Source organism: Phallusia mammillata, chromosome 8, assembly GCF_965637545.1.
Source record: "Phallusia mammillata chromosome 8, kaPhaMamm4.hap1.1, whole genome shotgun sequence".
Lineage (NCBI taxonomy): Eukaryota > Metazoa > Chordata > Ascidiacea > Phlebobranchia > Ascidiidae > Phallusia > Phallusia mammillata.
The window spans coordinates 3203726-3230985 of NC_137259.1; the positions used below are offsets into that span (position 1 = coordinate 3203726).

The following is a 27260-nucleotide window of genomic DNA, read 5'->3' on the forward strand; positions in this document are numbered from 1 at the left end:
TACAACTTTGCTTTGAAACCTTAAGGTTTGAGTAAAACAGGCTTAAGAAACTTTGCTTTAAACTCACCAGCAATATCAGTGATCTCATTTGCGACCATATCTAGTTGTACTACTCCGTTGACGATACACGAACGCAGTTCAAACAGGCTGTGAAGACTGAGGGAGGCAACATGAGGTTTGCTCCATCTATCACCGCCCTCCTCTACACATTCCTCGAACTTAATCCATCTAAGAAGAAAAGTACATGTGGTTAGGTGGAAGCTGAGTCGTGAGTTCAAATCCCACCGAAGTCTTGATTTTTTTAGCATTTTACGAACTGGAAATCTAAATTGACAGAGAGCAAGTTCCAGAAAGCCTGCGGCCATGAGTTCGAATCCCACCACAGTCACAAAACAATTCTAGCTATTTACGAGCTGGCAGGCTAAATTAGTAGGGCACCAGTCCAAAAAAGCCACCAGTCATGGGTTCGAATCCCACCACAGACAAGGTTTCTTGAGCAAACTATATGGTATAGCGCCAAGCTTCATATAACTTTTAGTAAATGGCTTTAAAAAACACGGCATACTAGATTTGATCCTATGCGGTGTACAGTATATATTGGTTCTGGGAAAAATAACCTTAATATAGCTTAACTCCTTCTATAGGTCGGGCATACATTGGCATTTTCATGGCATGGGTATGGAATTTTATTGACACAAATGTATAGGACAGATCGAATGAACACGCGTTCCAACATATTTGAGAGTCGTAAAAAATGTTGAGGTTAAATATATAGCGTAGTTTTCCAGTAAGACGAAGCACTGTTGAAAGAAATCGAATCTATAAAACTGTTGTAAATTGTGTTTAAGTGTAGAAAAAGCCAACTAGCGAAAGACAAGTTAAGAAAAACCTCACCATAACAAAATCTTTTTCAAAACCTACCAAACCATAATTATAATATTTCGAAAACATATATAACTGTGTGTGTTTTGTTCTGCAAAGCCGTACAAGAATTGACCGTCTTATTGTAACTTGCATAATGCTAAAAAATGCATTTCTTTTTGAAAAATTTGAAGTTACTACCACACTACAAAAAAATCTAACATCGTTAGTTCGTTACGCGGCATACCGATCGCGGAGCATTTTGCTCTTCATATAGTTGTTGTTAGTCTGTAAAATACTGGGAACTTTTTCCCAGGCGTTCGAACCGGTTTATTTGCCAGCAAGCGTAATATTGCCAGTGTATACTTTCGCATATACTCCATCGCTGACGCACATAAAGTTTTCAAATATTGACATTCGCACGATATCCCTTCCGCGGGGAAGTCCCCAAACCACAACCACGCCGCAAGGTTTTACTGAAAAACAGCAAGCGCGCTGACGTCAAAGCACTTTAAAACGCAAACATAGACTGGCATTTGCCGCCGAATCGTACACGTAGAAATGATTTACAGTCTGACAAGTGGGCAACGCCATTGGAACGGTTCCAAGAATGTTGAGTGAAAAACTCTGGCAGCTTGGACTCTGGAATATGGAATTAATCGAAATCGTGCGTCCTACCGCCATTGTTTAAACTCGCTGAACTCAAACTGCGTCAAAACTGTACGAAAAAGTATTGGTTTACCAGCGAGCTTCCCCTAATCAAGCTTTCAAATCAAGATTTCAATACAACAAGATTTAAGAGGTCAGCCATAGCCTTTGCTTTATGCAAAATTGTACACACTTAAAGCGGGTTTCCTAACGAGCTTTGTGCAGTCAATCATAGGGTTTGTTACATGTAAAATTTGCACGTCTGACGAAGCGGGTTTCCTAACGAGCTTAACGCAGTCGAACATAGCGATTGTTACATGCACAATGTTGCACGCCTTAAGTGGGGTTTGTAACAAGCTTAAAGTATTTATCTTTCTCGCTTATTTGATGCACGGCCATGTAGGCTTAACCAACGTAGATGTGTTCGGCAAAACAAGTCTACAATCGATGGAGTTCTTCCTACAACTAAATAATTTCGCTTTCCTAGAAAAAAATCGATTAGACTTGACCGAAAAAACTTTTCATGACATCATTGCAAACTTGCAACAAGAATTTAGTTGCATAACTGAAACAGTTTGAATATTAAGTAAAGTTTGGGCTAGTCTGGGTAAAACATATACTCTTAAATAAACTTTCATATTCCAGTCCGCGTGTTTTATGCTGTACTGTACAACTGTACAAATTAATGCAGTGTATTTTGTGTTATAATTGTCCGGTTAAAAACGCTGCAAGAAAACGTTGGCCCGCGGGCGTCTGCACCTTATAAAAATTGGCACACATTAAAAAAAAGTTTGGACACCTATGGGTAAAGGGCTTTAACGGGCTTAATTGGGGGCTAACTTTACGTTTGTATTTTCATTTCACGTTTGTTGATCTACTTTCGGATAACATTAAATATATCACATTGCCTTGTAATATACATCGGTGTGTATTTGACACCTCTGCAAATGAGAGATAAAATAGAGGTGAAATTGAGATATACATCAATATTTGAAATGTTGACAATACTAAGCGAAATGGACAAATTGATTTATTGATTTCAAAATTGCCCTATCATATTGTAATGTATGCAATCACAAATGACTATTTAAAGGAGATATGGATTTCCTGGACATCTGGCAATTTTAATATTTACAAGCGATTTTCAAACGACTATTTAGCGAGTAAACCATAGAGAAAAATGTTTTTATCCTTCAAAAAGTTTGGAATTTTCTATTTTTATCAGTTTTTTTGGAAGGGCAAATTTTGAATTTTCGGTGACTACATTTGCTCCCAAAATTATTTTCTCCGTCGCTTTTTATCTAAGTTTAATTTATAGGTTATCAAAGTGCGTGCCTTGCAGTTCAAAATGAAGGGCGTATCAGTAGCGACTGAAAGAAGTAAGTTATCTTACCACGAAGGCAACCTAAAAGCAAACAATTCTTCGAAACCGGCAGGAGTCGCGCGAAAAAGGCGGCACCACGAGCCGCATTTCGCCGCAAGGTCAAAGAAAAAATCCTGGGGTCAAAGGTGCCACACTATATGTTTGCTAACCATAAGGACTAGTCCGCAATCTAGACATCTTATGCTGTGTCATCGTTTTATCGCCAGTGTCAATGCGTCAAGCGCCACGGTATATTAGCAGGTTATTAACATACACATAAGCTCTGCCTGGCGGTACTACTTTGTTTAAGTCCGCACAGGAACGGCACTGGTGGGCCCCTCGGGCGAGTTTGGATGTCAAAAACGCCGTTAATCCACAGCTACCGATTGCTATTGCAGCAATATGCGAAAATCAAAAGGTAATATGTAGTAAGTGGTTATCAAGGGGCTTTAAAATCGTCTAATATAGGAAAAAAAACTGTAAATTCACGTATGTTAGAACATACATTGGCGTTTCAAGTTATGTTGTTTGTTTCAGACGATTATTTGCAAGGTCAAACAAAATCTACATTTTAAACAGATTTCAACAAATTTTTTGACGTTTTGGCATCGTAAAATTTGGTAACTGTTTTTAAAATTTGGTGCATGTAATTAATCTGTTGCAAAACTTATTTTTTTAGTACAGGCAAATCAACAAAAGCGTGTTAACAACCAAAATTTAAATATTCTGTATAACAAGCTCTATTTCCTTTTACAATAAACCGTGTTATTTTCAGCCTGTTTTACTGATTAGTCTACCCCACCCTAAACTAACATACACATTCATGTGGTAATTTACAGATTAAACAGGGTTTGGCAGTGCTTAACAGACAAAACTAATCATAGGCTATTGTTTCAATGACAAGCCATTAAAGTGTTAAATCACAAACCGTGAAAATTTGCGGGCTAAGTTTTAATCTTTCCGCAGATCAGTAACGATTAGTGGTACATTGAAAACAAAACAAAACAGAAAGCTTCGGTTGATTGCACGAAGCTAGGTCGTAAACGCGTTTAAAAAATCACAATATTTCACACAGGAAATGGTTGTAGTTATAGATAGTAGGTTTTGGCATTTTGCAATTATTTATGTCGTATCAAAGTGTTCAAAAGGTCAAACAAAGTCACCTTTTTGTGACATAAACATCTATGAACGTCAAAACCGTTCAAACCATGTCTCATAGCATATTAGGCTTAACCTATAAAAAGTTACTTTAACAAAGATCTTAATAAGTGGTTTCAAAAACTGGCATTCAAAATGACAATTGCATTCAGGGTGACAAAAGATGACAAAAACGCAATGTAGACTTTGCTCTTATTATGACTATTTGCTTTGCGGCGTGGCAGAAGAAATGATTTGCATTTTATAACCGAGATCCAACAAACATTTTCCCTATAAATGTTTGCCAGCGAAACTTTACCTAAAATGTAAAGGCCATTTCTTAATTATACGATGCGTAATCAGTAGCAACGACTACAGACATGCTAAAAAAGCAATAAATTTTGTCCAATGCCCAAAATAACTGTGTATTGAAATGTTATTTTTTTAAAAACTGCAAAGTCATGCTTTTCGATAAGTGACTTCAAAAAAAACGGTTGAAAACTAGTCATTTTATTAAATTTAATAATAGTGTCATAAATAAGGGGCGCAGTTTCGGAACGTCCCAAATCCTACTAATTATAATCTTGTTAAAAAATTCCGAATCCAATTAGTTTTACTAGGCCTTGTTATCATAAGTTATTTGCAACACGAAAAAACAACACAATTTTGACAGGGCTGTTTCATTATACATGGAAACAACTACACAAAACTCGTTTGGAAACCTGCTTTAAAATGCAAGACGTACATGTAGCTTAATTTCACTAATGAAGGTAGTTTGAAAACGCGATTTAGGTGTGCAAGCAGTCTTGCATATAACACAGGCTACAGTTGGCAAGACAATGCCTGCTGGCTATGACCCTAAGCCTAAAGGAAATTACAGCGTCGTTTTAACGTTGTATCAAAAACAACACAATTTAATGCAAATTTTGTGCTAACGGTTTCAAGTTGAAAATTTAAGATTGACAATGGGATTTGGACGAACCCTGGTTTGGTGTAAAAACGCACTTGGACGTAATAATCCCGTAATAATCTATTATTCATATGCAGGCATCTATCGATTGTTTTAGCAGCAAATAAACAGTGTACATCTGGTACTGACTGCTGCTGCTGCTCAATGTACTGCAAATTACACTAATCACATGCATGATGGTGCAATTGTATGCATAAAAATGCTTACTTGAAACCATGATATTATTACTTGGGAGCTAAATTGTTTTTTTGGGAAAACACTATCATGATAATATTTCTGTGAATTTGAACAATTCTGTGCAATTAACTTGACAGTTTCAACACACAAATTCATCGCTGCGTTTGACACGAAACGTCTTATTCAAATAGAATATAAAACAGATTAATTATCAGGGTTATATAAATTTAGAACTCTATATATAACTATAGTCTAAATGCATTTTTGTGTTTTAAAACCGGTTCTTTCTTCAGCAGTTACAAGTCTCAGTGTCTGGAAGGAGCACAGGACAAGTATTTGACCCTTATAAGGTTACATGGACTATGAATAGCAGGTCACCTCGAAAAGGAATCCAATTACATTGGCCCAGAAACTGGACCTTGTGCTGGCTATTCCAGGACGTTTTTAAGTCACTATTAGAAAGACTAAAACACTATAAACAAAAACAGGACGCAACATAATACCTCGCCCCAAAAAAAGTAGTTAATGGCACACATTTTCTGTAGTTGCCTATTTCCTCTTGGCCTTGTTTTTTAATAGGCTTCCTTTTTGTGCACTGACAAATATGGTTAATAAGCGCAAAACTAACCATGGTAAAGAGTTACAAGAAATTGTATTCGCTATACTTTTAACTTAATCATTGCACAAATAGGGCACTGGCACGGAAAGATTTTCGAGTAGTTCAAAACTTTTTTTGTCTCAAGATTGAACAACGGTTCGTTTGGATTTTGCTTTGAAACATTTCATAGACTATGGCCACTATAAGCATAACAATACTTTTTGAAATAACTTTAGACATCAATACTAAAATTTATGGCTAATTGATTAAATCTTGTGCGGTTAAATAAACAAAGATGGTGTAAGCTTGCTCGCAACTTGCTTTAAATCCATATGACAAACACCACCCGCTAGCAAAAGTCCAAAATCATCACGCATCGTAACCATGGCAACATATAAATACACCACGACCAATGGCAAAGGCGTTGTCTAAACCACAACCACGAGGCAATTTAAGTGTTCTTCATTACGCGATGATTAATAAGCGGGATTTTTTTCATTTAACCTCCGTGCCTGAAGGATTGTGTACTCCAATCTAAATCTGTCAAATAAACTTTCCACGCTAACTTTGTTGAACTTCGTGACTGCGCTAAAATAAGCCACTATACACACGATACCAATGTCAAGAACAATAATTGGGACGATGTGTTTATCTATAACACAGGGCAACAAAAAAATATTTTTTTACTGGTGTCAGTAATGTTTTAATTGATTTTGACTAATTTTAGTGCCCTGATTTCCAAAATGCAATCGGTTTATCTGTATCACGTCTCGTTTTCATGTTATGGTACATCCACGTTTGAAAAACAATCTATATATATGTATACACTATAGTGAAACTGGTTTTGAGTATTTTATGTGGAATTACCGTTATTGCAAGAACAAAGTTTCGATTTAATTTTAAATGTAACAGGTAGACACTCCTAACAAACAAAATTCCACACAAAAAACAAAAAAAGGTTTCGAATTTGTAAGTTGTCAGGTATATCGGATATAGGCCTACCCTACACATGTACTTCTGTAACTTTTGGAAATGACTGGCAGCAATATCGTCCCGTTTAATTTACCAACAGTAATTAGCCAGGACCACATTATTCCTTCTTCCCCGACACGTTTCGTTTCACTGATATCCTGTTGGAACCTTTCAGCTTAATTCTCATCATTTATATCCCCTACGTTTTAAGGGAAGTGTAGCTTTATACTCATTTTCGTTCCGAATTTTTCAGACCGCTTAATAACTTAGTTTTGTACTATGTCTAGTAATGTTAGTATCTTTCTACTGTTTTTGTCCATTACTGCAATATTCCAATCAACATTAGGTAAGTGGAGCCCATTGCTTGTCCTAAACCCCCAAAGTCACATCGAAGTGTGCAAGATATGAACATTTGATACAGATCTTTTTTTCTTTTTAGTTGTGTTGTATGGGTATTCACCAGTATTGTAGAATAAAACATCTTGGTAATTCATGCAACACCTTATAGATGACCTAGCCACTATTAATTTTAGTTTTACCACCTTGCTTTACTAGTCTGAAATCACTCCATAAAACACGTAAAGTTTAAAGTTACCACTAGCCTACACCAACCATTTTTAGACAGAGCATAAGCATAGAACACATGTTTATGCTATGAAACCGACTGCACTGTAGAAAATTGATGTGTTTAATGTAACAAAACTTTAACAAACATATAAAAGCGTGATTTTAAAGTCATTGAACCAATATGGTCATAAATTTTGGTTTTGTAAATAACTTAAAAAGTTGACCTGATTGAAGAAAACCGTAATGATTTTTATAATCAGTACCCCAAAATTAGTCAATATCAGTTTTAACATCAAAGACGCCAAAAATTGTGTTGGCCAGTGTAATCTGTGTTTTACGTACGTTTTGAAAAAAATTAAAACTGCACAGTGATATATCGAAATCATACCTTCTGTTATCACGAAAAATAGCAATTTTAGCATACCGATTTTTACAAGAAATATGCCATGGATTAACCGTTAGGTCAACTAGGGCTAAATGCTAAAAGCTACAGTTAATGACTTAATATATATTTATCATTCGTTTCTTTAATTTAGGATATTTAAACAAACGTTTCATGGCCAAAAAGTGGACCAGATTTGAGCAGTAAACCGTAAAACAAATGAAAACATTACGTCCCATTTCATGTAAGGATGCCCATAATTTGACTTATTAATTTGGCCCTGAAAAAACTTCCCAAATGTGCAGACAAAACCCAAGGAAATTGCACAACCCTTAAAGGTTTCTTGGTCTGAGTCACGTTGGGCAAAGCCAGCCGACGAAAAGAACACACGTTTTAGGCGTATACAAACATCCAAGACGTATTTAGGGTTCCGTGTCAACACATGTGAGATAGCCATCCGACCGTTCGGTTTCGTATCAGCCAATACAAGCAGAACCCATATAGCGTGGCTAACGATAACCTACAGCAAGCGTGGTAGAGCTATACGTGATCACTTGAAAACGCCGCACGCCAAGGGCAGACATATGAAGCATTGTAACCTTTTTTCCATTATTATGAGATGACTGTAGCTGAAGTACACTATACACGAAGGGTGTTTTTTTGCTGTTGAACATGTTCTAGAGTCTGGATTGTGCTTTACCAAGTAGGCATGTCGGCTGTATTTCCAAACAAAGGAGTGATATAGAAAAACAACTTATCTATCGATCATATGTCAAAAATATTGCACGTAATATGCACGTTACCAGGAGATGCATAATTCAGTGGATTTGGGTATAATTTGAGATTGATTGTGTCTTGATAATTTCAGCGAACGCCTGTAGGCTGAAAATACATATAGTTTAAGTTGTGTTTCAGCAAACAATAGCTCGAGTGTTCATTTTGCCCCTTAACAATGCTTCTATGCATTGTACACAAACAACTTGGGTTTGACCTATAACTGAATGTCAGTTTAAACGTTTTAACTTTACGAAAACGTGAAAAAAAAACCGGTCTAAAAATAAGGCCTTGCATTTAACACGTTGAAAGCTTTAAGTTTGTTAACAAATCCGTTTTCAAATACAAAGAACAAAGGAAATAGTATGTGACCCATATATATAGCCCAAATTACAGCATTTCCAAAAGGGGTAAACGCACCCCTGCTGGGGTTAACAGGGGTCAAAGATGCATGAAAAGGGTTGGGTTTTGGGGTAAATTTTGGAGAGCGAAAATTTTTGAAGATAATTAGATTATTTTTTTTCAAAGCGTTAAAAGAAAAATTGTTAGAAACACCGAACTATAATAGATATAATAAATTAGTATCATTTCTCAGAACAATGAGTACCACAGTGCTTTAAGAAAATGTATTTATTTATTTGGGTCTCGAATAGCAGCACGATCACTAGATAACCGGCGTGAATTTTTCCCATAAAAGCATGTTTGTGATAATTTCCGCGATCACATCCGAAATATGACGCTGTGTGACGCACGCGGTCTATGACGTCATCGCGACACCCGTGCTAAGATCGATTTGCAGCAAAAATTTGACAGCGAGAAATGGACAAGCGTGCAATTAACCGTATGTGCTTGGTATTTTGGAAATTAGGTGACAAACAAGTGAAAACCGTTTACCAAAGTAAATATAAAAATGTTACTTTGTGTCTGTAATTAAAATAAATGTAGTGTTTTACGTCGACTTTCAATGAAATATGTGATATCACATACACAACTAGAAAGGTGCCTTTCATATATGTTTCCATTTTATATATTCTATGTCCTATTTACCGACTTACAAACTACTTGATCCACTAACATGATTGGTTTTGCAGGCAAAAAGGGAAAGGGGTCAGTAATAAACAGATCCGTACAAAGTGTATCTAAATTTTGAAAAAGAATAAAATTGCTATGTACTTAGCAATATGGATATCAAACTTATCATATGCGTTACAGTGTGTACCAGAAATGCGTAAGACGTAATGCCTTGTTAAAAAGTCATCTTAATCTGTGGATAATCTTCTGTTTAAATCTTAGGCGGGATATTTTGAGTTCGTTCTACAAACTGTGTGCGTAAATGCTGGTATATCCAGTTTTGAAAGTGGTTACGCTATCTATGTGATTTGCATACACCTATGTGTATAAGGGCAAAGAGCAATTCGTGGTAGAGTACTTTGTTTTTCAATATTCTGTACAGAAAAAGATAACATTATTATTTAACAGTCAAATGTTTCACACCAAAATTTCGACTTGTATTTGTTTGAAATTAGTATGACAAGCAACACACAATTTTTGGTCAAATTTTTGGATTTTGGTGCTTTTTTATAGATTATATTCCTTGGACTATTTTTTTATGTCTGATGTTTAAGAATTTTTGATATTTAATTGTTTAGTTCGCCCATAGCGTTGCAAATTTGGTGACATCGTTTTGCAAATTGCATTCAAAAAGGCTGTTGTTTTCTATTTACTGCGCTGACAAAATACCGGTAATTTGACTTTGATGACGCTGATATAGATGCTTCGCCGTAAGGTTTAAAGAGAGAGTGCAGCGAAAAACTTACGAAACCCAACAGAAACTGGCCTGCCACACCTCTGCTCCGCCCCTTTTGTATTACGTGTCATGGTGAAAAAGCAGAAACGATTTAAATATGTGTTGATGGTCACGTAGATGCTTGGAAGCTTTTAGGCCGAAAACGAAAATGGATTAATCGAAAAACGTAAATACACAAGTAACAGATAGTACGTAAATCTACTAATACTGAACAACCAAACAGTGATGACTGCACTTTTTCACAATCAATGCAAGCATTTTTACAATGATTACTAAAGTCATTTTTCACAAAATGCTGTAACTTTAAAACTAGGTCTTGAAGAAGCCTATGATTTGATAGAATACGCGTACTGTATATGAATCATATAGCGGTTTGCAGGCGCCTATGTTGAACGTGTTGATTTTGACGTTTATCTTATTAAACGTGCGACTAGACCACTTCGCGCTAACCCTGTCTGCACTCAATACCACATCCGTGAATTTGAACCAGTTTTTTTTCTTTGCACAGCAATTTTAAATGCTATTAAGTCCTGTAGATCCATATAGAACACCTATGTATTCCACTGTTTTGCACAATTCAATGCATTAACTGCACTGCTTTGAAAAGGTATTGCTTTATCCAGTCTGTTTTGCACATGTACTACTTTATTCACAAATACTAGTCACATAAGTTACGTTGAGGCCCAACCGATTGTTAATATAGAAACACGGTTAGTAGTTTTAAACACAAACAATGCGTTTTGACAATTATGATGTCACAACAAGAAGGCTAATCTAATGCATTGTTTGAATTGAATATGTCTACAACGCGTGAAATGTGTGCATTTGAAATTCATACGATTGGAACTATAGTGTAATTGCCGTAAAAACACCATTGACCTAAAAATATAGCGAATGTAACGTAGCTTTTGTATACCAATAGTGCAAATCTTTCTAATGTCACAGAAAAAAAAGAGTGTTAAGCGAAAATTACGTTTTAAACAAACCGTCGTTCTAAAGTAAACAGTTTAATTGACACCGATTCATTTCCTTAGCAGATAAAACACAGCAATCTTCTTGCAAAGGAAACACGCTAATTTTGTTACCCTACTTAACGACAGATAATAGGCATTAGGGGGGTTCGTTCTGCGGCGAATTATTGTCTTTAGTGCGACCAGGATATCAGAAATTAAAGTCATTATTCGGTCACAGTGCTTACTTTATTGGGATGTGCCCCTTTGCTTGACAAGATTGCTCCATAGCAAAACTTGCAAAATTATCTTTTATTAAAGACTACAATATGATTTCCAAGGGTTTTACGTTTTATAAATGGGCTACTTAAAAGACTAACTAATATAAGATATACAACTAACTTTATAGGCATGCTGGAACATTTAGAGAACAACTTATTTTTTTAATAGTCAATTGTGGTTATTTCTTTACAAATTATACACATGGCGTATTTTTTATGCAGGAATACCACATCTTAGAAACGACAAGTTTTTCACCAAACGTTCAGTTGAAAGTTTCTTTAAGACATTAATCAAAAAACAGTTCATCTGCACAACATTTTATTGCAAGAAAACTTCCATACCTGGCAGTTTCCTTCCAAATTGTCTCGCCGTCATCTTCTACCTTTAGTTCTTCCATCTCTGTAAAGACACAGGGTGTGCTTGAATCGCAAAATCCATTTTCCATCGTCCCATCTTGTTGCTCGGATCCCAGAATAAACTGGACTTGCTGGTTTGGTGGGAGAACTGCAAAAAATCAAGAAACAAAATTTGTACAGCTAAAAAATCAAATTGTTGTACTTTAAAAAAGTTTCTGCATTACAAATTGTTTCTCAGCGGAAATGTTTGTTTTTGTGGGTTTTTTTTAATTAAGTATAAATTTTGTGAAAAAAAAATTCTAAATCTTTTTTATAGTTACTACTTGTACTACCAAATAAAGCAAGAATGTGCAAAGTTACATGAAAACTTTACAAAGAAAAAAACTATAAAAGCAAACTGCTAAAAAGTATTTTACTTAATTCTTCTTCTTCTTGTTCATGCTTGGATGCTTTTTTGCCTGATTTACGGTGAGTTTTGTGCTTGCCGTGTTTATGTTTATGATGTTTGTGGTTTGATGCCAAATGCATTCCAACATACACATTTCGATGGTTAGCTGAAAAAAATTAACCAATATTTTTATATTATACACTTGCAATTTTAACCAACCAAAAATAGAACCGTTATAGCTCAGCTGGAGCAAAAAATAACTTCAATAATACCAAATATTTACAAAGGATAGTCTTTTAATAGCAATTTTAACATAATATATGGAAGTATACTCAGAATAAGGGAGTGTATTTTTGACAGGGTGCAGAAAAGGAAGTTCTGTAATGAGCTCATTGTTTACAATTAATATTAAATGATAGTTTTTCACATGTCAGAAAATGCAATGAGCAATGGCTAGTGCACAGTTTAGCAATTTTTACACTTTAACTCGTTGCAATTTTAGTCAACAGACAAAATTAAATATGTGTTAATTACAAGAGCCATGTTGTCTACAAAAACCATTTAGGTGCCATGTTACTATGTTTAAGTTTAAAAAACAATTACACTGCAGAATAACTATTGTATTTTTCGACAATCAGGCGGAAGTCCCAGGGACGAATCCCGATCAGGTATAGAATAACTATGCACACATGAACAAAAACATTAACATCTGTCTGTCTGTAAAATTACCTATGCAATGATAGCATCTGTATTTTGGACATTAAAATACATGCATAATTGATAGCATTTCTTTTCACCAAAAACACTACAGCATGTCCCAAAAACAAGTTTGTCAGTTCCAATTAAACTCATCTTTACTGAGTGGCCATGGTGCTTTTAAGCAACAACACATTATACGCACATGATTAGAGAGGCAATATATTTATACCTACCACTTGAATCATCTAGTCTTGCTTGCGAAGGTTTCCCATGGTCAAGGATAGGTTGATTTTCTCCATCCATTGTCTGGGAAAGTTGTAAATTATGATAAGACAATGTAATAAACCCAATGTGTGGTTACTACACAAGCTATCAAGCTGCGTTGACTGAGCAGTAACAACAAGACAAGGATTCATAATGGGAGTTACAGACTAAAAACAAACCCCAATCACCTACACATTGCCATATTAGATTAGCAAACATAAGATAAGTCAGTAAGCAACAAGCTAAAGATTACCATAATATTGACTGTACCCCAGCCAAACCGCAATTTACTTTGACAACAATGCAATGGTAGTCTGGTTGGCTTACAATGTCTGATTGTATAACTACCAATGTTTTATGCACAATCGAAACAAACCTACGTGACAAAAACAAGCGTGGTGGCCCATACACACAACTTCAAGTTTCAAAGAACCAATGCAGCAACAAGCCTGTTAGCACCCCTTTCAACATAGCAGTGCTAACAAACTGCTAAGTCAACAGCTAGCTAAAAGCAGGCATTAACATCTTTGTACTTAACGATCTTGGCAGTGCAGAGTGCCTACTTAATGCATCAGAATTTATAGCAAGAGGAATTTATGTCTTTTTTGGTGAATTTTTGTCACAGCAAATTATGCTTTTAAAAAAACATTTAATATATTTTATAATTATACATATCTTACTTTATTAGACTATTACTGAGTGAATTAAAAAAACTTTTATCGACACAGGATTAGGAATTTAAAGGGTGGTTCTTTACAAGATGTTAGCAAACATGAAGTGCAAAATACTAGGAAAATGGCACTGTGGTTTGATAAGACAGTGTACTAAGCACGAAAAGGTATGTGTTTTGGAACCACATATCATGTATTAACTAGATCAGACATTATTTTGCACTTCCCAACAATATTTGAACCTAGGCTCTACAATACCATTGGCTCCTGTTATCGAAAAATAAAGTTTTGATGCTAATTTCTAGATAAAAACTGATCTGATAAACTTAAAAAACAATACATAAAGCAAGATGATATAATTTCAGTAAAATACATTTTTAGAAAACAAATTGGTTAAAAATTTTAGGTTAAAAAAAGCATACATATGAGGTAAGTTTTTTATGGCAAATAAAACTTACATTGTGGAATGATCCCAAGGGATCGTCTTCATTTCCAAACGAATACATTTCATAGAATTTTAAACAAGATATTTCATAGAAATTTATATGTTTTCAACATCTGAAGAACAGGCCTTTAGAATTTAGCAAACATTAGTAAAGAACTTGCAGGCAAACCTAAACTTGGATGTGCATTACAACACAAACAAACATACTTATTTTCCAGAAGTTAGCTATAAAACCTTGTAGTGTTTCACACAAAAATCCGGATTTAATTAACGTTTTTTATTGAAGTTTAACACATGTAAAGTCAAGTTAGCAATGTACAAACAAGCAACGAATATTTATGTAGACTTCAAAAGGCAGCAACGTTATGCAATAAGAAACTTTTCAATCATTGTAAAAAACATATTTTCACTGGATTATTGTGACCAAAAACATTTTTCTACACAAACACTAAGACATTCCCTAATCTATAGGAATGCAAACAACGCTACACAACAGAAAAGACCCTTATTTTATCACAACACGTTTCGAAAACACCCAAGACTCGTGCACATTCACGTACACTGAAATATAAAGAGAGCTTCGAACAGATTTTTCTTCACCAACAAATTTGGACCGCGTGAAAAAAGCAGCTGATGTAACGCATGACTGAACACTCGTTTTTTTCTTTGTGGCAAACCAAAGAACTCTATAGTTCTTTGGGCAAACTGAAGCGCTGGTGCAAAATTCCCGAACCCGAAAGACAACGACCAGTGGAAAAGTACAGCATGGATGTACTGTGCAGTCAAGGGGGGCAACGGGCCTTGCCTTTACCCTTAAAATAACTGTAATAATGCATTTAGGAGACCATAAGACGGTATTGTTATGCAAATTAATGAGGAGTAGGCCTAAAAGATTTTGGTCCAAAACCCAATCAAAAAGTACTTTTTACCAGTAGGCACTCAAAAAAGGCATTTAAAACGTCAAAAACAGACCGAAATACACATTAATAGTCCGCAAAAAATACACACCTACAAGCTACAAGTAATATACAATTACCAAACACACATAATTTGTGTATGAATCACCCGAGTTGCGGTAAAACCCGTTGCGTAACAGCTTGTTTAGATGACAGGTTTAAAATCAGCAAGATTGGCCAGACATGACACGAAGTTACGAAGAAAAAAAGCAGAGTTGTGTTGTGTACTTTTCGGTTCGCGTTCAGGCTGGAGTTTAAATAAAAAGAGCTTAATTCCTTGTCCACATTAAACTCTTAATTATCAACAAAACCATCCCAAACCCTAAATGTTGTCAAAAAACAGGTTTAAATACGGATGTTTTCTAATCATCATTATTACCGCTGTTAATTATTACAGATTATATAAGTTGTCTAACTGAATACGTAATTATGCAACAATTCTGCATAACATCGTCTGCTGACATTTAGATAGACGTGGGAAAATTGACATCCGACACGAAATTGTGAGCTCTTTCTTACTGAACTAAATCGTTTCTGTAATGAATAAAACTATTATGCCGCGACATTCGACGTTTAAACCACGATTTTGAACAAGTTTGTTAAAAAAAATGCTTTATCAGTGACAACAGCATTTGTTAAAACGTCTATAATAATAATTGAAATGCATTCACTAAATATAGACTGCCTCATGTTCCTCACTGACACACCTTTCAAAAACTGAACTCGCCTTTTTAACCCCAGTCTACGTAACGCAAAATAACTTACTTAAAGACCGGACCTTCTAGTCAAGGGTGTGACTGAAAAAAAATGTGAAATATTTTGCACAACCACTGGCCATTTAATATCAGTTTCATGATCATAGAGTAATTGGTTACATCTTAACTCGTACGTTATTACATAGTATTTACGCACCTCTTATGTAGTCTAAAATTAGCACGAGTCAAGGTTACAATTTGGCCAAATTACAGGCGCTTACTGCCACCATGCGGATATCATAATTGCAGTGACATTTTAATGGTAGCAATTTCGTTTCCGAGACTGGTGCTTCATGGAAATGGGCGAAAGTTACATATTGCTCGTAGGGTTTTAACCTTAGACTGTGACATTATATTATTAGCGTAGTAGCCAAACTCGTAGGTTCAATTTCGCTCTTCATAACGTTTAACCAAACAGCTTGTTTGTCTAACCCAGTAGTTCTCAAATTGTGCGTCGCGACGCCCTGGTGCGTCGTTTCAATTTTCCAAGGGCGTCGCAGAAAAGTTTCGTTTTGTGGCGTTTTGATGTTGTATCAATAAACACAACTTTAATAATAAGTTTCCTCATTCACTTTTATTTGCTGGTGCGTCGCAAGTCCAAAAAACTTTTCCAGAGGCGTCGCAGCAAAAATAGTTTGAGAACCACTGGTCCAACCAACACCAATAAAACTGCAACAACCAAAGGATCGAACAAAATTGCTAAAGTTGCGCACAAGCTAGACATACTTGTCGATTTGAATCAAGTGATATATTATTTCAATTTAAGGCGAGTCAGATTTTAGCCGCAATATAGTTTTTCTTACCCGAGTCAAGTCGAGTACCGAGTATAACTTAAGTTGAGTATTTTACCAATAGTGATTCGAGTTAGGAAGAGTTTTTTGTTACTATGACCCAAATTTGGCCATATTTTTTAACATCGTAATTTGAGTATATGGTCGAGTATTTTAGCAACAATCATACGAGTTTGTAGATTATTTTATCAACTGTTACTCGCCGTTTTGTTACCAATAGTGTATCGAGTAGTTTACTGGCGTTAACGAATACCAAGACGAGTCCTTTTATGCTTAAACCTTTAACCGAGTCGTTACAGCACTACAACACCTAAACGAACGATGGTACAGAATTTAATAGAAACCTAGCCCACTAAAGAAAAACAAGCAGTATTTTTGTGGCGAAAAGAAGCATCAAGGCGAGTCCCTTTGAAACTTTAACCGAGTCGTTTTCCGCATGGCAATAAACGTCAATTGATTGTTTTGGAAAACCTAGCCCAAAAAAAGAAACAGTTTCTTACCAATGGCGACCTGTAGTCGTGCAACAAACTCGTCCATGCCCGGGAAAGCGACATGCTGGGATTCGCTGCAATAAGTTTCTCAATACAAGCGTGCCTTTCCTCGATCAGTTGACTCTCTTTAGGGTCTGCCTGCTTCAGTACAGCCAGCTCCTGGATCTGCTGAAGAAATAGTAATAACAGTAGTAGTCTACGGTCCCAATGGTTAGCAACCCGCACAGCACTGGCAAATAGTCGGAGAAGTCAAGCCCAGGCATCTTATATGTGAAGTTTCACGCTTTAACAAACAAATATATTGCGCTTTCATAGCGAGAAATAAACATACACAGTTTGGTTCTAAGATACACCTTTTCCAAGTGCTCGATAAGGAATCTATTTGACGCACCGTCTGGCGCCAGTTGAGGCCTTATGGGTCGAGTCTATGGCGCATGAATCGGTGTGTGTTGTAACAGGGGGGCAACGTAATTCAGTGAGCGTCAGAATGTTTAAATTTGCTTTTCTGGGGTCGGTAGGATGTCACACTCTGCGGAATGTAATCGAAATAGATGATGTTTGGAAAGAGGCGACGCACAACCTTGGGCAAACATACAACACATTTTCTGACCTTGTTTTTTGCGGATTGGAAAACAGAATACGACCTCACTGTGGGAAAATTATTTAAAGGGCATCTTTTTTCTTGCACATTTTTTGCATAACGCGAGCATACAAAATGCATTACCAACTGTAGGCTAACATGTTACTTAAGACTACAAATCATAAACGTATTTGAATTAACCCTTGACAATAATTATACATACTAAACCTTGGTTCGACGAAGGCAAAGTAAAAGACATTTTCACCAAGCAAGTTTGAGGGGGGAGGGGGAGTAAAATGTGCTGCCCCAATTAAATGGTTTGAAATGTATCCCTACATTCACAAGTTATAATTTTTGGAGGGCAATGGTCTCTTGCAACGGAAATAGTCAAGGATAACACCGTACATGGGTACAAACATACATGGAATCTAGAGCAACTATTTTTTTTGGTTTTGAGACTGTATTTGTGACATAGGTTATACACATTGAATGCAGACTAAAGTTTTAGCTGCTCTTACGTTTCAACTGCGCTGCAATGCGTTCAAGACGGCGGGGGTAACACCCAAGAGCAAATACTAAGTCGTCCCGAAAAACCAAGGTGTCAACAAATCGAATGCCGTATTGGTGACCCTCATGGCGCCTTAGTTGATTAAACTCTGCGGCAATGGGTTATATTGTTCACAGCAACAGTTATTAGGCACTCAAGTTGAAATATCAACAAATTGGTGATACCTATATGGACTATAGCAACCAATAAAAAAACCGCTTTTAGGGCCACAAGGTGCTGGCAATTGCATTTTCAATAGTGTCCAATAAGAAGAATGCTATAGCGCGAAGACGGCTCAAAACGAGCCGTGCACAATCTCGCATCAATAACTAATGTTATTGTATTATATGTTTTACACTTTGATAAGCTATGAAACCGATTATATCAGCGGTTTCCAACTGAGGATAAATTTTAAAACTTATAAATACTAAATAGTTCTCAAAATGTGGTTTGTAAATGGACACTATAGCTTGGGGAATATAACCTGTACATTTGAAATTAAACCCAATTCAAAATAATTATTGTATGGTCTAGCTCTAGCATCTACTACAGTGGTTCTCAACTGGTGGTCCATGATGACTTTTTGTGTGGTCCACAGGACGTTAAATATATTTTTGTTATGTTGAAATAGGCAAATTGCGTATAATCCATTGAATATTCAGTACAAAAAAAGCTTATCCAAGTTATTGTACATTTGTTGAAAAATATATTTCAAGCCAACATCCTTTTTGCGGATGCTTATCCTAAATTAACAATCGACTGGTCCATGATGTTTATTTCATTGGAATGGTGGTCCATGGCCTGAAGCGATGTGAGAACCACTGATCTACTATGTAGTTTATAGGGGAAGAATGACAACGTTTTGACTTGGAAAGGGAGGAATTCGTCAAAAAAGTTGGGAACCATTGGATCGTATGTATGATCCTGCAATATATTTTTTTAACAAGGTGATTAGTAAAATATGCATCCTCTACATGACTTGCTGAGGTTGAACGAATACTTTGGTTACACTTTAAAATAGTCCGGATAAGATTAGGTTACAAATTTAATTGCGAATTGCCAAAATTCGATTCTAAAATTTATCTTAAAAATATAAGGGGGAAATTTCGTTTTTCAAGCTTTTTTGCAACGTATGTCCTTTTCACGAAAATATATTTCCGTAAACCCTCCAATATGTGGTTACTTGAGTTATGCGGGATTTTTTGTTTTCAATCTGAATGTCAAGCGAGTAAACAAGACACCGTGCGAAATTTATTGGCGGGCGCTGTGAGCTCGTATCCCGTGAGAAAAACAATACGACGTCGACGGGCGATAAATTACTCACGGTTTTACGCTGACATCGGTAGTATCTGTTGATGCCAATGTTATGTATGCGACCTAACATGACCTAGATTAGTTGGGTTGAGGTGTTGCAGGTTAACAGACGAGGTACAGAAAAAGTCTTAGAAACCTTTTTTTCCTTAGGCGCTGTTATTGCTGATTACGGGAAATTAAAGGTTTTTATTAAGGTGACTTTGGCCTTGCTTTGTACGGTAGACAAGAGCTACTAACACAAGAATTCACAACAGACAAAGTTTGCAAAATGCCGGTAGATGGCGCAAAGAGCACTAGAAAATATTCAAACGAAAATTGTGTGAAGATGCTGACGGTTGGGGCTTTTGGACTCTAACCCAGGGGTCTCAAACGCTTTTTATGCGGCCCGCGAAGTAACTTTTAGAAGTGACGTGTTTTATTCGCAATACTCTTTCAAACCAGTAAGTATACATAGTAAGTAAGTAAGTTTATTTCGCACAAATATTTGAACACCAAAAACGGGAAAAATTAAATGAAAGGAGAATGTGCGGGGTAGCGAAAGACTCTGTGGTCATCGTGTAATACAATCATTCTCTAGTTAGGGTTTATGCAACGTTTAATGGCATGATCGAAAAAGTCCATCTTTAGAATCAGCCATTGAACTGTTGCGTCATAGTTTCTCCATTGTTGTGCCATTGTTACCATTGCTTCCAAACAAACCAATAAAGTACAGTGGTTCTTTCGCTACACTGTAAATTTGTTTTTTTATTCATTAAAATATTAAGTTAATGCCATTATTGAACATTTCACTTTTTAAGCACGCAATATGTTTGTTGTCATGTTACACTGTAACAAATGTTTTGATAGCGCGGCCCTCGGCTTACTTAAAAGTTTGTTTTTGGCCCTCAAAGCAGTTTGAGACCCCTGCTCTAACCGCTAGAGCGAGGTTTTATGACAAAAAATAAAAATAAACCTAACTTATAAACATATAGCTCCTATAACCCTACATTCAGTTTGTAACCCTATCCCTGTCTCACGGTTAATTTAATAACTGTGCTCTTTACGCCATCTAGCGGTATTTATCGTACTTTGTCTGATGTGTCTTTTGATCATAGCTCTACCGCTTTGTGCAGTCAACCATTGCAGGGCACTACGATTGGTTATCAGATTTTTAGGAAAATACAAAACTGCAACGTGGGCGTTTTTATTTTGGAACATCTTTTGCTGTGGTTTTTCGGCTTTGTATTTTTTTTCTAGTTTTTTTTGTAGGAATTTCTTTTCAAAACAAATAAAATTCAAGTTGAAAACGTTAACGAAGTTCGCAAAAGGAAGTATTTGGATTATTTTTAATTGTGAGACGTGACAAGTTTTGTAGAATACAATTTCGCATCTAAGTTACTAAGTATATTCACCCTTGGAAATAAAAATTAAAACGACCTCTTCTGTTAAAATATTTGTAGCAGGAGGTGTGATTTGATAAAAGTTTAAACGAGGAGCGTATATTATTGCTGGTAATTAAAACTGCCGTGTAATGAGCAAGTCAAGTTAAATTTTTAATAATTTGTCACTTCATTGAATTTGTTATTGTTAAATAGTTTCGTAAACAGCAAGGACACCGAAAAATCAATGGGTTTTCGAGTCAATCAATCACTTATTCAATTTTATGTAAACAATACTTTCAGTGGGAAAATATCGGGTCTGTTGCCAATATACAATTTGCATGCACAGGCGAGGCATTGGTTTTTACCCTGCGTTACTCCCAACAAACTGGAGTGCCGTTGGATGGCTACACTATAGCCAATACGGCAATCTCTCGTCCCTAGCTGCACTAATGAGACCTTATAGGTCGAAACAGTGTGCACTGTCTGTAGCTTAGCATGATACTATTTCTGAAAAAATAAAGTAGCCTTACCTTTCGTAGAGTTTCAATCTGTGCCAAGTCGCTTGATACTTCGTTTTGATAAGCAACATTCACAAATGAGCAACTACTAACTCTTCGATCCTCTCCTGTTACCAAGACGTCATCCTCATCTTTTTCCTCTCTACTGCTTTGCTGGAATAATTTCCTTAAGCCCAAAAACGGAGACTTAGCGATTTGTAACTTTTCCTTGCTAAAGTGAACCAGATTAGGACTTGGGCACACAACGGTCTTTTCCTTGTGTGGAGACAAGCTGTCTTCACAACGTTCTCTTTTGTAATCCATAACTTTGCGATTTCCGGAGCTCGGTGCCAAAGGCTTTTTGGACCTGCAATAAATCGTTTTAGGTGCTTCACACAAAATTGCTTTTTTCGATTAGAACGGTCCTGGTGTCTCCTGATCGCAAATTTGTTTTCTCTCTTGCTTTTCAAAGGTTTCTGCTTTAGATAACAGGGCGTGCATGTGTGGATAACATATTGTTCCTGTAATCTACGATATAAAAAGTTTTAAAGTTTAATAGACCTCATAAATCACAGAAATAGATACTTTTAAAAACGTACAAAATAAAGCGTATTTATTTTTTCTTAACAAATATATTAACCTCAAGACACACTTTCCGTAAAAACGTTTACAACAGCGTTCTTAAGAGTCAAAAAAATCTTTTTGCAGCCGATTTAACGTTTAAAATATTTCCCCATTAAATTTGAGACACTGTTATACACCTGTAACTGGATGCGATACGTCTGACAGAACAAGACTGACCAAGAAACACGCTTTCAGGCTATGGCATTCGTCCTATACCGTTTTGCGACTGAAAAAACATCCTGGAAACACCAAACTGTTCATGTGCCAAGCAATTTTGTTATAGAAGCTGTTAAAATCCTGTTCTCTAAATTGGGCTGTAACTTTACAAGTTGTACCTACTGAAAAAGTATCTGTTATCAAGTAGTGCCCTGGTTTTTCACAAACCAACAGAGAAAGAGATTACCAGTGATTCGTCTAGTCGCTATCTTTGATACCTGCGGCGTTTTATGGTGTCTTTGATAAGCCACTCATTTGAATGACGTAATCAGGTAGTGACGACATAGTTTGGGGGTCGCACGTGCGCAAGATAAAACAAAGAGAAAAAGGGCAGTGCAGGTCGTTTATCTGTGTTTGCACACTTAAGTAGTTTTGCAAACAAGCATCGTGGCGATATACGTCTGCTTGATGTTTAGAAAAGCTTCTTGTAATCAACGTGAAGTGTTTTGCGATTGACTGTTGGCCCATTAAAGCGGTTTTGCAAACCAGCTTCGTGCAGTAAAGCGTTTGAGAAACTTGTTTGTGTAATCAATATTGGTTTTATTAGCTAAATTACTTCTGCAAGCCTAAAGCTGGTTTCCGAACCAGCTTCGTGCAATCGACTGTAGCGCTTGTTACCAATTTAGGTTTTGTAGAGTTTAAGCTGGTTTCTCAACCAGTTTTGTGCAATCATCTGTAACAGTTTAAGCTTCTTAAACTAGAAGCTGGCCTCAAAGAGGCATAGTGAAGTGACACATTAACAGTTGTTTGCAATTTATGCTTACTGAGATATGGTCCTTAAATTTAAAATTTACTTGTTTATTAGTTTTTAACTTTGTAGTTTGCTTAGAAAATGCTTGAGTTAAAACGAGGTTAGGGTGCTTGACAAGTCCTATTGAAATACTTAAGCTTTCTATTCTAAATAAAACTTTCTGAGGACTGTTTTCCCATTTGAACTGTAATTTCCGCTATAGTCCACTTAACAATTCCTGTGTTCACCCGCAAAAAAAAACTCTTGGATATGAAACCACAAGAAATAAATACAAAACACAACTAGCCTGAAAGCCGCTAAGGACTATGTACTTGTACGACCCACCCACCGAAAACAGGTTTTTCTGCAGTTCTTTGATCATGCGCGATAATATTTCTACGTTTTATATGACAAAGACACCATTTGCCACAAAGTTTGGAAAAAAACCTCACTGAATTTATCTGTAATATTCTCATCTAACATAAAAATTGATTTTACTGGGAATGATCACCATTACAGATGTAATCTATTTTACACCACCTAGACCAGGCTTTAAGTCAAAACATTGCTTTACTATTGTGCTAACCTTCCTCTGATAACACATAATTACGTCTATACTATTGGAAATACAATTCTTTCTGAAAACCACTGATTGTTAGCACACAAATGTCCTATAGACGTAGAATAACATCTTAAATCTAACTGTCAGACTGAGAGTGCATATCAATGATGACAATGAGATATTGCGTGACCGCCCAAAACATACGTTCGACTTCGGCTTCAAAGCGTTTCCAAGTAAAATATATCACAGTGTTGGAGGTGCCATCGCCGAAACACATGGAAATGCCCAACTGAAAAACTTGTTTAGCTGAAATCCGCACATGCGTGTTTAAATGTACATGGGAGGGCATATCAAGTTTTATTTTACGGTTTTCATTTCCCGAAAAATGAAAAGATTGGCTTTCTATGAATTGTTTTTCTCTATTATAGCGCTTATTTTCGATAACATTGTATCTTTTTCTCGTTTATATTCGCGGCTGGGACAAACCACTGGACCCTGAGTCCACAAAAAGAACTAAATGAAAAGTTTTTATCATTTTTTATTTGTTACCTAAGACTGCACCAAAAAACATATTTTATTTATCTTTGTCCAAAGCTGCTGTCAATAACAAATTTGTTGTTTTGCTTAACTTACAAATTTAAACCGTTTTTTGTATGCAAAGTTAATTTACTTTCGAAACACGTTTAAAATTTTGCCTCAATTTAATTTAAATTTAAATGCAAATTTTTATCTCCCTTTTACAGCTCATAACAAATATATCTGCTTACCGGGCGAAACCAAACCACACAAGTGTTTCAAACAAAACCACAATATCTTCTGTACACGGCAAGTTTTCAACAACAAGAAAAAAGTGCCTCCCGAAAAGCGCTGGGGCTTTTTGAATTCATTTATTTTGCCGGTTTTATTGTGTGTTGTTCTTGGAAAATATGATGAGTCATTTTATGTATCGGGTTTCAGTGAAAAGCCGGAAAAACACCGTGTGATTTTGAAAAACGATAAACATCAATGACGTAACTGCTGATTACGCTGCCAGAAGACAATCTTTTGTTACATCATTTTGTTTAATCTTTAAAAAGGCGGCTGCTACACTTTTTAGGAGTTTAAAATCGCAAACGAAGCAAATACGAAATCAAGATTAATACAGGGTCAAGTGAGTCAATTAAAACTCAGAAAAAATGATATGTACAGCCTCTGTCTTATGGATAGGTTAAATTAAACCACCGCCTTTCGAATTATTAAGAAAAATTGCACAAATGCTTGCATTTAAAGAAAACAAAACAAAGTTGAAAATGCAAATTTATGATATACTCACTGAAAAATGATATACTGATTTATGATATACTGTCTGAAAACTTTAAAAAGTTTGAATTCAGATTGCTTAGATTAGGTTTTTAGTCTGTTATTATATGCGACTGTTGTCTCCATCTCTCGTACTAAGACTATGGTGACTCGTGTTTTAGAACATACTACAGACAGGTTATAAAACACTCTTTGAAATCATTAAATAAAACCTATGTACAATAGCCGAATCAAAATGCAAAACATAAGCACACAATCCACAAAACTAATGTGAAACCACGGCTATGAGCGTTTTAGCATTTACAAGCGTTACCAAAACAGGTCAGGAAATCCTAAGGTTGCGGTTTTTACGTACGTAGAGAAATTGTGGACAAACAGGTTTCCATTGATTTTTTGCTTACGCAATGCACAAATTATTCACTTTACGTAATTTATCCGCCATGTTGGGATAAACAAAGAAACCTAATTGTTTACCAATGTAACTGCTTTTAAAACTTCATTTACAACTTCTGTTAAACTGTTAAACTCATTGTTGTGAAACAATTTAGCTACTTATAGATGATAATCTGACCGCTTGCAGCGTCCTTTTTGCATTCGTGAACACAAAGTACAAATCATGAATGCTAATGCCAACATACGATTTATTACAAAAATTATACCAACGATTTAAATTAAACATATCTTGGGCGAAAACATAAACACATCAACCTACAGCCTAATAAATTCAACTTTAGCATATGTGAATTTATTTTTATGCACTGGTCTGACGAACAATACATGTTATTTCTGTGCAGTTCAAGCCGTATAGTATAAGTTTATCTTGCCTGCATGTGCACTCTTATTTTACAACTGGCTAAAATCCCACAACAGGGGCGCTGGAAATGATTTATAGAGACTTCAACAAATATACAAATATCCCTACCTAACTCACTTTGTATGTGTAAATTTTTTCGTACGAAATGCCCTTTCGTTATATTGTAGGCAACACCGAAATAACACCTTACGAAGTTTAGTCTGCCTGCATGGGTGTCCCTCCACATACATGTGGAAGCCACTACTGCAATGTCTAGACTAGAGCTAGACAAAATGTATCGATCCACGGCATTTATGCATTTAATTATTTTTCACGTGGTTGAACAAAAAACAGTCCGAAAAGGAATGAAGGGAATCACGGACTTATAGAGTGACGTCACTAAAAAAAATTGCTAGTGGTGTAGAATATAACCAATATATATATATAGACCAGTGGTTCTCAAACTTTTTCAGTGTTTGTTCAAAACCGTCCCTTTGCCATTATTTCGAGGGCTCGCGGTCCTTAAGCCTGAATGTGTATTTCAGAAAAACGAAATTTGATTACAGGATTTTAGCTAGTTATGCAAAATTGCGCTTAATAATGATCCAAAGACAGCTTGTGACATCACAGACAAGACAAAAAACATTACGATTGTGCGCGAACAATTGCATTTTTGTTAGTTATCATGCAATGAAGGCTATTGTTTAGCAACCGAGACAGTCAATTCTCAATTTTACTTTGATTTAAACTGATTCAGTTGCACAAACCGACGCCAAATAAGATTATAAAATTACTTCAACCATTTCGCGGTCCCCTCAAAATTGTCTCACGGACCCCAAAAGGACCGCGGACCCCAGTTTGAGAACCGCTGATATAGATTTTATTACATTTGACTTAAACATTGAACAAATTCATGTTACATTTTTTCATTACAAAATTTTCTCGGTGCATAGGGCAATGGTCGGCAGCCTTTTTTGTACCGCTGACCGTTTTTGAAGCTATGTAGCCTTTAAAAAAACTACAAATATTCAGCAATAAAAACGCATCAATTAGTTTATCATCTCCGGGATACATGAACTTTTTTGCATTTTTTAGCATTAACCTTAAAAAGTATACGGCCCTGTAACGAATCCCTCGACCACTGACATAAGGGATTGAACTGCTAGTCATTGCGTAGGGCAAAAGATTGTAATCACGATAGCATGGGCGTAGCAACAAACTTACTTAGTGTTGACGCAATAAATCGTCTAAACAGGATTAATCTGATCTTTTTTAGTTAATTATCCCAATCTTGTTGTTGGGTGGCCCACCGGTAAAATAAATATTGGTGTTTTGCAGCTGAAAGTTTTGTTGTTAATGTTTTGGACCGCTCATGGCTTCGGTATAAATCATATCAATTTCGATGTAGACCATTTTGTACCGCCAGAATCATG

At 36.0% G+C, this 27260-nt stretch overlaps 1 protein-coding gene across 3 annotated transcripts in view; it reads right to left on the reverse strand.

Annotated features, from left to right (window-relative positions):
• The window catches only part of LOC145204943 (electroneutral sodium bicarbonate exchanger 1-like), a 45493-nt gene extending 23362 nt beyond the window's left edge, over positions 1-22131 (reverse strand). Inside the window, exons 1-6 of one of the 3 annotated variants that reach the window (XM_080077558.1) lie at positions 21637-22131; positions 17314-17469; positions 13165-13237; positions 12261-12398; positions 11830-11992; positions 68-228 (exon numbers count right to left, since the gene is read on the reverse strand). In XM_080077558.1, the coding sequence (XP_079933684.1) occupies positions 68-228; positions 11830-11992; positions 12261-12398; positions 13165-13237; positions 17314-17469; positions 21637-21927 (982 nt within the window). In that variant the 5' untranslated portion in view covers positions 21928-22131. Of the gene's footprint in view, positions 1-67; positions 229-11829; positions 11993-12260; positions 12399-13164; positions 13238-14324; positions 14452-17313; positions 17473-21636 lie in introns of those variants that run through there. The other 2 variants (XM_080077557.1, XM_080077559.1) reach the window with 2 other exon arrangements.
• Positions 22132-27260: the final 5129 nt, after the last annotated feature.